Source organism: Ixodes scapularis, unplaced genomic scaffold, assembly GCF_016920785.2.
Source record: "Ixodes scapularis isolate PalLabHiFi unplaced genomic scaffold, ASM1692078v2 PGA_scaffold2__306_contigs__length_199485367, whole genome shotgun sequence".
Taxonomy (NCBI): Eukaryota; Metazoa; Arthropoda; class Arachnida; order Ixodida; family Ixodidae; genus Ixodes; species Ixodes scapularis.
The window spans coordinates 161,529,233-161,542,509 of NW_024609857.1; the positions used below are offsets into that span (position 1 = coordinate 161,529,233).

General features: G+C 42.0%; 1 protein-coding gene across 1 annotated transcript; it reads left to right on the plus strand.

The window, feature by feature from the left end:
* Nucleotides 1-957: 957 nt before the first annotated feature.
* On the plus strand, nucleotides 958-3,903 carry LOC121836406. Its single transcript, XM_042291298.1, has 2 exons — nucleotides 958-2,259; nucleotides 2,981-3,903. The coding sequence occupies exons 1-2, from the start codon at nucleotides 1,305-1,307 to the stop codon at nucleotides 3,499-3,501; spliced, it is 1,476 nt and encodes a 491-aa protein (XP_042147232.1). The 5' UTR covers nucleotides 958-1,304; the 3' UTR covers nucleotides 3,502-3,903.
* The last annotated feature ends 9,374 nt before the right edge of the window (nucleotides 3,904-13,277 follow it).

The window sequence follows — 13,277 nt, forward strand, 5'->3', positions numbered from 1 at the left end:
ATTTTTCATCTAATTTAAAAGGGAACGATCACGTAGATAACACCGTAGCCAAAGCTAGTAAAATGTTGTATTATGAATTTTAAAAACACATCCCGCAACGTGAAACCAACGTTGTCTTTTTCTTTCATCAGACCGATTTTATAGTACGCTTCTGTTATTTGGGACGCCCCTTAAAGTTACCTCGCACATAAGTTAGTGCGAATTCAAAGTCAAGCGCCCAGATTTGTGATCGATAAGTGACTGCAGCCCCCATTGTACTGAAAGGATACAAAGATTAAGTTGAAACCTTCTTGAAAGAAAAAGAAAGTGCTCGCAATTGATTTTTATTATAATACCTATATATAGTGGGCATGCATGTATTGAAAGAGGTATTTACATCCTGGCACCGAATTATGTGTCATTAAGGTTCATTCTAAAAAAGTGCAAGAATTAGTTACCATGCAAACTGTTTTGTTTTTTAACTATTTTTATTGGAATGTGTTGCCGGAAGAATTTGTTTATGTAGCCAATGCTGGTCTTTTTTTTTTGTTTTTCTTTTGTTTTTTTTGCGGAAATCGTTTGTATAGTAAGCTATGTTATTCTTGTTTTTGCTTGCTTATTTATGCGCATATTTTTTATGTTTTCACTCATGTATTTCTGATAATACTTAACGGCATAGCAGCTACACGTGTAAATATATAAATAAATATCGTACAACAGTCAAAGCTTTATCCAAATTATAGATATCAATCTAACAATGAACATTAGTTTCGTTGCGAGTTCAGCTCCGTCCTGTCGTGTTTGTTCCTTTCTTCGTCCCCGTTTTTTAAGCTGATTTTTATCAACCACGTTTAATTAGTATATACAACCTGTAGTCGGTCGTTCACTCTAACTGACATTTTTTTTTTTATTTCTGGCTTTAATGAGGCCCCTTTTATCTGCGAAAGATATTAGGGCCTTGAACTTTGAATATTTATTGTTTTATTTAAAATTAAAAAAAAAAAATATTTCCATCGTCTCGTGCTATGCTTGATTCCCAGCTTGTTTATTTATTTTATTTTAGGCCCATCAACATAATTAACACACCGAGAGTGACTCGTGGACAAGCTTCAACTCGTGCTCTTCCGAAGGCCATCCGGGCGAGTTGAACAACCGCCCTAGCCCAGCGTAACCTGGAGAGGCATACACCTATCCGAGAGTCATCGCACGAAAGGAGGGGCACTACAAGGGCGAGGGAATCGCCCAAACCGCCGTCCAGTGATAAAAACAAATGGCTAAGCTGGTCCACACATTGAGAAGGAAAGGGCGCGTTTCCGATCCAGCCTATGAGATGCCGCAAGAGAGAGGAGGCAGGGCGAAGGAACCACGAACCGCCCGAAGCCTTGCGAAACTGCTCAAAACTGGGCGCAACTCCCGAATATCAGACACTATTCCCTCGGACTTGGTCGTTAACTGTTCACCACATCATGATGCGGAAACTTCTTGCACTGCTGGTCTTGGTGGTTGCGTCGCGTGCCATACCCGTGCCGGAACCTAAGGGACGGATCAGCGCGCCAACTCAGACGGACATCATCGGGAGCCAACAGCCGACGGCCATAGGAGGAGAGAAGATTCCGATCATAGAAGAAAAGATTCCGGGCTCCTACAGTGCCGAGTTGGCAGGACCAAACCACCAGGCAGTCGGGCATGTGACGAAAGCGGACAAGACTGATGATAAACATCCAGAGAAGTTTCCGGAGAAGGTGCCAGAAAGAGTGCATCACGAAGGTACTAGCGAAGAACACAAGAAGGACGTGCATAAGGTCGTTGATCAGGCTACACCCAGCCACACCGCGGTAGAGCCCAAGGTCGAACCAACTCCAGTTAAGGTGTCAACCTTCTCCGCGGGAGAAATAGGTACCAAGGACATACCCACTATTGGTAACAAGGAGATACCCACAATCGGCAGCAAGGACACACCCAACATCGGCTCTACAAGCTTGAAGAACGTGGATGGCGAGGTGATTGTCCCAGTTCCAGAGGTCGCGAGGCTCGACGTTGAGAGGACAGAGGTTGCACCGCCGTACGAGACACGCGCTGACGCTACAGACTTCGTTGAAGGCGTAGATGAAACCGGGAGGGACGAGAAGGTCCCCGGAGGCGTAGAGCAGTTCGGATCCATCCTCGAGTTCAGCAAGTATGATAGCAACGGCGACGGCGTGATCGACATCGACGAGTGGAACATCATTCATGGAGGGCACGAGAAGATCACGGGCCAGTTTCATGTGGCCGATACCAATGGTGAGTCCATCATTCAAAAACATACATGTTGTAAACCGAAGTGCTACGACTTTGTAACAGCGGAGAACCGATCTCGAAGAAAACATAAATGACCAGACCAAGCTGATATTGAAATTTAAGTTATCTGAAACCGCATAAAGCTTGATATTTGGTTGAAGTTTAATGCTTTTCGGTTGCAGTATTTTTCTAACTAGGGGCATGTTCAAATAAATTTTTTTTTGTTAATTCGGCTTATTTTCCGCATTCATCTGCGCCGCCAGACTTACGTGCTGTACATTTATAAAAATAATAATAACTAATAAATATCTTCATTCAAGCCTCGAGGGTTGCGACATCACAAAAAGGTCATTGTCCTATACCTGAGGCTTGTGGTGCCGCACTACTACAATATTTTTAAGAAAAAAAAAGACAGAAGTATATATCTTACAAGCGTGTGAACGGTCATGTGCGCTAAAATTCGCCTTTACATCAAGTCTTGCGTAAGATATTAAAGTAGTAATTATTTTTTTTAAAAACACCTTGCAAAATTTAAGTGGAAGTCTTCCTTAGTTGATCACACTTTTTGGTGGACACCGTTTTCTCACCATAAAAACTAAATGCTGTAAGGAGGAGGACGCTGCTGCCAGTGTTAGGATTTTTAAGAACTAGCCTTTGCCCGCAATCAAATTTCTGCTGCTAGATTTACTTGTATATGGTAATGCCCTTTTCTTTTATCTTTCAGGTGATAAGCAGCTTGAACAAACTGAGTTCCAAGGGGCCACGTGGTACAACGAAGCCGACCCCAGCATCCCGATCTCAGGCATCGAGAGCCCACCCTCTGTGGACGTCGCCAGGGACGCCCTCATGCTGGCCATCGAGGAACAGGCGGCCGCCAGTGGAATCCCAAGTCCCGTGATCCCAGCCATTCCCTCGACCGAACTTCGCTACATCATGGATGACGTCGAGCGGAGCGCGCAGAGCGTCCCTGTGGTTCCCGTTGACATCTTGGTCGTGGACGACGGCGTGGCTCCAGGCATTCCTGCCCCAATCCCTGCCAAGCCGACCCTCGTGACCACGGGACATGTGGACGTCTCCGAAGTTCCAAAAGAACATGAAGCTGCGAAGGGCACACATGTGAAGCATCCTGAAGGAACCCACAAGAACAAGCCTGAGGTGTCTCAAGTTCCTCCGCTCACAGACAAAGTTGAGAAGACAAAGGAAGGAGCTTCGCATGAGGTCCCTTCGGTTAAGAAGACCGACTGAGTGTTGCGACCGCGAGGACTGGTTCTGAAGTTAAGCATCGCAACGCTAGTTTAAGCTGCCATTTTCGCTGAGCGGATTTCATTTTCTTACCATAGGTACCCTAGCGCACTGTTCTGTGACAAGATAATCCTTCAGTTGTGTAGCGTAATTGATGTTTTGTTTGTGTTGTTATTTGTTTGTGTTGAACGCCAGGCTACTACTTAATTTATTGAGGCCGAATGAGTTATGTCTTGTTAAGAATGACCTTGTCTTAAATACGAAACATTTTTGCTGTTTCACTATTTGTCTCATTTAAATGAAAAACAATAATTCGAAGGGAGTGTTTTGGCTCTTTTTGGTGATCTTAGTCGTCTCATCCATTTTGCTCTAGTTTTTTTTTTTAATAAACAAGAACAAAACCGAGTTTTACGTCCTACTATCTTTTACCATTGACTTCCTACGTAAATCAGCATGAAACGACATTATGCACACGATGTTCACTTACACGTTGGTATCTATATCTATACCAAAATGATTAGAAATTGTTGACACGATACCCCCAAGCCAACAGCGTGAGCTTTCCTTGAACTTAAGGAGCGGTCCTGTAACCCTCATCGTAGAATCATATGCCACAGAAAGTAACCGAAAGCTTGCAACTTATTTATGTTAAGGTGCCTAAGCGACAGATGTTATGCAGCGCTTCCCAAAAATAGAATTATCGATGGTAAACAAAAAGCTACGTATGTTATAGCTCAATATAATTACCATCAAACTATTCCGGGAGAAAACAAAAGGAATTATATTCAAATCATTAACCACCCACCTCTTTGGGGAACTCCCAACAACTCCTGCGGAGAGAATTCAAGAGAACAAGGTTTGCACATGCCAGGCGAGATTGGAACATTGTGAAAATTATTGCACGCAGACGTAAAAATCATGATCTACGATTCAAGCTGCCAACCTGCATATATGTATGGTAACCTAAAGCCATTTATAGACGAATTACGGCTGAAACAAATAGTGCAGAAGAAAGTACAACACTGTGATATGGGTGGTCTTGTTAATAGATCCACCATGTTGCGACGTCCAGTCAAGCTGGCTCTATCGTAATAAGATTGTGAGTCATTGGGGACACTAAGTCGCAGTGAGTTATTAGCAGTATTATTATTAAAACAATTACCATGTAATGGATCTTAGTTAAAGATTAATTGTCGTTATTAAAACACGGGCTAGGTTACGCAATCCGCCGCCTAATTGAAAGCGTTCAGCCGTATGTATTCATCCATCCAGACTAACCTTGGTGACGCGGCTCTGCATCGTAATGGGGCATTCTATGGTAATCTACAGGGTGGACCTGAAGGCACGTTGGACCTCCGAACGAACCGCACAAGTTGGTTTCTTAACAGATTGCGATGCAATTTAGTGCAGAGGTGTAATGCAATGGTGATGCTTTTTTTTTTTTTAATAAAAATATGAAGCCATGACTTACCTGAGTAAATGTTTACAAAAAATATATAGTTTGCGGCGAAAATGCCATGGTGGGCCATGGGCCATTTATTTTTGAAAAATAAAGGGGCGAAATTAAAAACTTTTTTTTTCTTTCTACCCCTTAAACGCTACAACCGTTCACAATGCTATTTAAAGATTTCGTGGGGAAAAGTCTTAGCTGAGCATTCGTCCATGCGACAAATCTTTTTTTTTTTTTTTGTTTAATTAAGGTGGGTTTATGTTCTTATGTGTCAAAATGTTTAATGCACCACCTTCACACAGGCCTCCGGTAAATCGTAGCGCGATACGTTAAAAAAAAAATTTATGCGGTTCCTTCAAAAGGCCGACAGGCTTGGGTCTTCCCTGCACAAGTTGCCATGTGTCAGCTCTGTCATAGCGCTGGCCTGACTCCCCAAAATGATTTACGTGTCTAGAAATTTGTGACAAGCGATTTTACTTGGCTGGTTTAAGCAAACTGGGCATGTTCACCTTTACTGTGTATGCCTTGTGCATATTCCCGTCAAAACAAAACGCGCGCGTACAAAAGCTACAAAGCGTTCTCCATGGGGCTATTCAGTCGTAAGCAAACAAACAAAAAAAAAACATAAATAAACCATTGAACAGTGTGAACTAAAACTTTCCCCATATGTACGTGTCTTTAGGTGTTTCATTTATCACAGTTAAATTTTGGGACTGTAGATATTTGTAAAACAAATTTAAAAAAAAAAGCGTGTTACTTCTACGCACAGGGAGAAAGACGGAAGGAGATAATTTGTTTGACGATGCTACTCAAATGATACCACGCTCACTCGGATCTGCTGGATCTGCTGTAAAGGACAACTTTTTCCCATTGTCCTTTTTTCTACTTTTGCTTGTTTCAATGTTGTTTCTAAGCTTCACAAAGAATGTCCTTCCGGCCACTTCTCAGGAAGAGCTAAAGAATCCACCCAACAACAATAGCCGCACCAAGGTCAAGCACCCCCCCACCTTCCCCTCCCGTTCACTTGGTGTTTTGCACCCAGATGTGCTTTTATTTTTTTCCCCCGAGACTTAGCCTTCTTTGGCGAGCCTTTTGTTGAAGATTGAACCTTTGCTCACGTTTCCTTGCCATCCGTGCCGACGAAAGCAATTCGAGATTCATTCAGTTATTGCCAGTATATCCGCGCAATGGGCAGGAAGCGCAAGCTCCCTGGTGATTACGCCAAGGAACTCTCAGACTTTGAAGCGACTTCCAGTAACGACTTTATTATCTGCAAGTTCTGCCTCGTCCAAGTCAGCACGCCAAATGGAAAGGATGCCCTCCGCATTGCAGAGCACCTGAATTCAAATCGGCATATCCAGCTGAAGAAACCTTGTCTCGAGAAAGGTGAGTGTATTCAGATTGAACTTTTTCGGAGAAATTTATATTGTATCGTGAACAGTTGAGCTTTTGATGTTTTGTATATTTAAAAAAAACATCATTGTTACATTCGAATTTTTTGCCTAGGTCATTTGTATCATTAAAGGGAGGCTGACATCCCACAATTTTTTTTTTTTATTTTTTGCCAGGCGATGTACTGTGTTGTTAGAAGACTACCCAATCAATATTTTGCTATACGAGAAAAAAAACGCAAGTGCTCGAAACAGAAACCGAAACTGAACTGGGGAGGCCGGAAGTCACGTGGCTGTGGTATACCTTTTTTGCCCCGATCAACATATTTGCAATTTTTTGGAAGCACAATAAATGGGTGTCATATTTATTTGTTAGATTTAATATTGTGTGTGTGCCTTAATGACCTACGACTTCGATTATATTTGGGGGTTGTGTCTAGACAATAAAAAACGGCACGTGACCACGGAGCAGAGAGTGAGCGCGACTCAAACCATGCCACTTTTCGATCGGCGGTTTTCGGGCAGAGAGAAAACGAATTTCGAGCCGCGAATTGTTTTCTGGGTAGTTGGGCTCTCACCTATCATGTACTAATAAAAACCTTGCCGAGCAGGCAAGGTTTTTATTGTGTCCATTTAAGGCTTTCTAAAGGAATGCCTGACAAGAAACAGAAGTACCAAGGAAAACGCTCATGAGTGATGACATCTCGCACGAGTTCTGCCGAGCACTTTGCCAAGCAGGGATACCACTCCATCACACGGACGGGCATCTTGGCAGCCTTTTCAGGGACAACTGCCCAGCTGCACAGACAATGCCGTCAAATACTCAAGTGTACCGAAAATACCTGCCAGAGGTCTACGTGCACGATCTCGAGGCGAGTTTGAGAGCACAGATCAATATCACGCTAAAATCCTGAAATGCTTAGTTCTGTGAACAATAAAAAGTTAATAAACAAACACTCTGAGATTTACTGCAACATTACTTAAAAGACAAGCGAGCACCCTGAATTTGCGAAAAAGTACATACTCCGAAAAACACCCTCCTAATTTGTTCAAAAATAAACTCCGAGAAATCAGAGGACTAATTATAAATAATATTATTTTATTCAGTAAGGCTGGTAAAGAAAAGGAAACGGGACAAGGAATGTGGTTTCGATAGAAAGGAACAACCCCAAGGACAGTTCAATGTGGCTCTGTTCTAAATCAACGAGAGAGAAAAAATAGCATGCAAGATTTCTTTTCGTGAAGATGGCGTTGTTTTGTTTGTTGTCTTTCGAGGATTCAATTCGAGATTTTTCGGTTTTCACCGATTCAGAGAAACCCCCCCGGGGGTTAATTTTCGGTGTTCATTGATATGTGTCTCAAACACAAAACCTTATTTATAAACCAATATCGTGTGGAATTAACTTTTTTTTTTCAAGTGGAAAAGTACATAAAGCTTTATACATAGTGTTTCTTTAAAAAAAAAATCTGAATCCTAAAAAAATGAAAGTTTACAATCTTTTGTAACGCCAAATTAGAGCGCAGCTCTTGAGGAGGAGGAGGGGAAGGTATGGAGAGGAGGCTATGCCCCTCCTCCTCTTCTGCTCACCTCCCATTTAGGCGAAAATTTTCCGCAAAATTTAGAGGGGAAAATTTTCCGCAAAGTTTAGCGGGGAAAATTTTTCCGCTAAATTTGGCGGGGAAAATTTTCCGCTAAATTTGGTGGGGAATTTTTTCCGTTAGATTTAGCGGGGAAATTTTTTCCACTAAATTTAGCAGGGAAATATTTTCCGCTAAATTTAGTGGGGAAATTTTTTTCGCTAACTTTGGAGGGGGAAATTTTCCGCTAAACTTGGAGGGGAAATTTGTCCTCTAAATTTAGAAATTTGACGGGGAAAAATTTCCGCTAAATTTGGTGGGGATTTTTTTCCGTTAGATTTAGCGGGGAAATTTTTTCCGCTAAATTTAGCAGGGAAATATTTTCCGCTAAATTTAGCGGGAAAATTTTTTCGCTAACTTTAGAGGGAGAAATTTTCCGCTAAACTTGGCGGGGAAATTTGTCCTCTAAATTTAGCGGGCAAGATTTTCCGCTAAATTTAGCGGGGAAATTTACCCATAATGCACCACGCGGTTACGCTGACGCCGATATCGACGCCGACGCCGACGGTGACGGCGGCACCGCTCAAGCCGGAATCGGGCGCCTAGGAGCTGCGCTCTAAAAAATGGCAGCATGTTGAAAGTTGCATAATGCATGAAACGCAGTATTTAGGAGCGATTACTTTAATTGTTTGGACGACATAAAACAGCCGCCCCGGGAGTAAAGAACCTATATTTTTTATCACTTTTTGAGAAATTGATTTAGAGTGTTTTCTGAACAGAGAGGAGGGTGAAGGAAGGCGGGAAGGAGAGGAAGGGAGAAGGATAGGGAGAGGGCACTGTAGGAGGGCTATCGGAATAGTGAGGGAGAGAAAATTGGTGTGTCACGTAACGTATATTCCCCTGCCAAATTTAGCGGAGAAACTGAATTGTTGCATGGGTCACGGGACGTCGATTTTTCTCGCTGAGTTCAGCGGAGAAACTGAATTGATGATTAGGTCATAAGACGTGCAGTTTCCCGCTAAATTTAGCGAGGAACCTCCTGAGGTGGGGTATAGGTCATGTGACGTCACGTGGGGTATAGTTTCCCACTAACTTTAGCTGAAAATGCACGGACAGATGGGTGGACGGACAAAAATGTTGGGACTGGAGGGTTCCACTCAAAAGCATTTCATGCTTTAAAAAGGGAACTCGCGTTAAGGTTTTTTAGCCTGGAGGATAGGCTGTAGCTAAGATGGGGTCACTATACTAATTTTCACCTAAGGAACAAAAAAAAAAAGGTTTTGCGCATTACTCATACCTCGCGCGAAATAGTTCTTTACAATATTCGCTTGTCTGAGGAAGAAGCGATGCTTTTGGAGTTTGAAGTATGTACGTCTTGATAATATAACAACGTGTATAATCTAAAATGCACCTATATATATATCTTAATGCTCTCTACATAAAGAGTGAAATTAGTAATGTTTCGCGAGGAGCCCGACTTTTTTTACTACAGTTCTTGAGGTGAAAACGAATAGACCTCTTCATTTCAGTAGTTGCCTGACCGGCGGGTAGAGGGCGCTGGCGTACTCGCCGCCATTAGGTTGCTTCAATTTGGACGGTCTCGGTTTCAACGTGCACGCGATTTTGATGCTGTTTCATGCTACTTTCAATTAATTTTGCGATATAAATGTCTTTCTTGTAGCACACAGCGAATGAAACAATACTGTTGAGCCACTTGGCAAGCCACGAAGTGGTTTTGAGCCTAAATTGCGATCTTTTTTTACGAACACCATGTGCGTCTGATTCCGTCCATGGTTAACTTCGGCCGGGTTCGGCGGTGAAACAACTGCGGTGATGCACAGCTAGGAGCACCATTGTCCACGGCCGTACCCGCGGACACTAGTCTTCAGAAGAAAAAAAAAATAAAAAGCAGGACAAGCTCCGCCTGCAGCGTGCGCTCGTTGTTTGCAGCCGTGCCTTGGCTGTGCGTGCACCGAGCAGTACGGAAGGTAGATAGCTCGCGCTCAAGTCAGATATTCAACTGATCATCTTATAATGCAACATACTATATTGCATCAGTGCTTAGTGAAAAAGCAGGTCGACAACATGATTAACAATCTGCTGAACCAGCAAAAACAGATGAACTGACGACTTTATACTGTTCGATGTTTGGTTTCCGTACACCAACCTTTTCTAACTTCGAGACTGGAAACGTCTTTTATAATGACTAGAAAAGTTTCATATAATCAGGTAGATAATATAAAAAAGTGATATTGTCCCTGCCTGTATTATTTAAAGAAATTAAGCGCTCGAGAAATATTTTGATAGACCCGCGTAGGCTGACTAGAAAATTTCTTTAACTAAAGTACTCATTAACAGTATTTCAAAATATTGGCCATATGAAATAAACTATTTGTTATATGGACATTTGCTTATGACGTTCTCAAGGTACGAGAGTGGTGAGATAAGTGAACGCCAGACTTCAAATAAAGTCTAATATTCATCTTCCATAAAATTTGCCGAGTGAATTGAAGAGCGCAAAAGAAACGATCTCCGATAAGTTTTGCTGAAGTCGAACGCCAGGCGCCGCCCAATGGACCTGTGTAGAAAGCTGTTCACTGATTTGAAGCGAGGCGCTTTGCACATTTTGAGGTCGCCAGCTACTGAAAGTAACTCCCTATTTGGGAGTTACTTAAGATGCTCGTGCCACCACCGGCAGCGGTGGTGGCACGAGCATCTTCGTAATCGACTTCTGCATTCACTGCAGGTTCCTTGGTTTGTGGTCGATCACGATCCAGTCTACGGAAGTCAACAACGCTTGGCTGCGCTGAAAAGTGCTGACAATATCACCCCGCAACCAAGATAGGAGCCTGCTGAAACAACGCCCACGACATCAGAGACAGCATTCGCCCACCTGGTTGGCCTGCTACCGTACACGTCATCGATTGTAAAGCTACAAAAGCACGGACATTCACCATCAACGTCTTACTTGGCGGCAGCGGTGGTGGCACGAGCATCTTCGTAATCGACTTCTGCATTCACTGCAGGTTAGTCACTGAACATTTTTGGTTTCTCCCTTTTTTGCTAGTACCGCCACCGCTGCTGCTGCTGCTGTTTTTCGTAATATAGTTGTGTTTTTCTTTTTCTTTTTCTTCTTTTTGAGAATGTCGAAGGATATGACTAAGCTAATCCTCGAACTAAAAGACGAAATAAAAAAAGAGTTCAAGTCATTAGAGAGGGACTTCCGAAATGAACTACGTGAGATAAACAAAGAGTGAAAAGAAATTAACGAAGGGATGAATTTCATAAATAAGGACGTGGAAGACATAAAGGCAAAACTTGATGCTGTTGTGAGCGAGAACACCGCTCTTAAGAAGGCAAATGTAGAACTGGTTGCAAAATGTGATGCTATCGCAATGTCGCTAAAAGAAAATGAACTAAGGCTCGTCCAGTGCGAGCAATACTCGCGGCGTCATAACATTGAGATAAAAGGGATCCCTAAAATTGACACAGAAGACGTCACTGAACTGGTAACTAAGCTTGGAGACATAATCGGAGAACCGATTGCTATTTCCGATATTGAAGTATGTCATCGTGTTCCGACTAAAGAGATGAGCAAAGCAAACGTGATAGTTCAATTTCAACGCCGGCAAAAAAGAGATAGCGTCCTTAACAAAGCAAAGCAAAAACGGATAACGTGCCAGGACCTTGGCCTGAATGAAGAATCGCCCGTTTATGTGAACGAGCATTTGTGCCCCTCTATGAAAAGGTTGCTCGGAATGGCTGTGTCGAGGAAGCGTCAATTCCAGTGGCGATACGTCTGGGTGCAAAATTGCAAGATTTTAGCTAGGAAGGCGTATGGAGCCCCTATCGTTCAAATCTCATGTGAAGGCGACCTTGATAAGATCTGCTAACCCCAAGGGAAAAGGAAAGAAAGTATTTGCTTGGGTACGCTTTTTTTTTCGGTATGGCTGTAAATCTTGGTACTATGACACTAGAAGATCTAAGTGATTTCTTAAAGATCCAGACTAATACAAAAACTAGCTTTTTTTTCATTTAAATGTACAGTCTGCACGATCGAAAGGAGATGATCTTGCATTGTTTTTTGATTCCATCGAAACTCCTTTTAACGTTATAATGTTAACAGAAACATGGTATAAGGACGATGATGATGCTTTTGTTATTTCTGGTTATTATAATTTTATCTTAAATCGCGACTATGGTCGTGGAGGCGGTGTGTCATTGCAGACTAATGTTTCCGGCTTTGTGCTCCTCAGTGATTACTCTGTTGTTACGCCACACTATGAAATACTCTGCATTAGAAAAAACTGTTGTATTTATTCTGTCTTATATCGCCCGCCAAATGGAAATATTTCGGTCTTTATAAATTTTTTGGAAGAGTTATTTTGTTTTGCGAACGAAGAAGGCTGTAAATTGTATCTGGGTGGTGATTTTAATATAAATATGCTCGAAGCTTCCCGCATTACCGATGACTTTGCGAATTTGTTGTCGTCAAATAATTTCAGTAATGTCATAATTCCTCCAACTCGGGTTTCGTGCTCAACGTCAACATTGAGTGATCTGTTTATAACCAACGACTGTGAAGACAACGTTAGTGCTGGTGTGCTGGGCTATGGGTTAAGCGATCACCTCCCTATAGTTATGTTCATTAATAACAATGTACCATGTAATAGGGCTATCAACCCTCCAGTAATGTCCCGAAATATTAGCGCTACAACACTCGAAAAGTTAAGAGAAAAAATCGGTGCTATCAATTGGAGTCCCGTGTTGAGGGAAACTGATGTTGATAAGTGCTATAACCTCTTTTTAGACCTGATAAAAGACTCATACTATTCTTCGTTTCCGTACAAGGAAATTCACTGTAATAAGAAGTGCAAAAAACCATGGGTCACTAAACGACTATTAAGACTTATTAAAAAAAAGATTTTTTTTTATGGCAACTTTCTTAGGACACGAAATGAAAAAATATTGCTAGAATTTAAAAAATTTAGAAACTTTGTCAATGCAGAATTGAAACGAGCTAAACACCGCTATTATGCAGATCTATTTGATATATCTTGCTTAAAGCAGCCCGAAGTCGTATGGAAACATTTGCACTCCTTAATACGGAATCCAACCCAAGATAGAGCAGTCACTAGTATAAGCATAGGCGATAGAACTATTTCTAGTGTAGAGCTGGCGAATATGTTTAATGATTACTTTGTGAGCGTAGGGAAAAGTAGTTATAACAGTTCTGCAGCAAATATTATCCCCAGAATAAACGAAACCATGTTTTTAAACCCATGTGATACTAAAGAAGTACAATCTACTTTCATGAATATAAAAAACAGTCGTAGCCATGACTGTGAGGATCTTCAAAT

Coding starts and splice junctions, on each gene's coding strand:
- LOC121836406 (XM_042291298.1), top strand. CDS start 1,305: ATGAGATGCCGCAAGAGAGAGGAGGCAGGGCGAAGGAACCACGAACCG. Junction 2,260..2,980: donor TCATGTGGCCGATACCAATG/GTGAGTCCATCA, acceptor TTTATCTTTCAG/GTGATAAGCAGCTTGAACAA.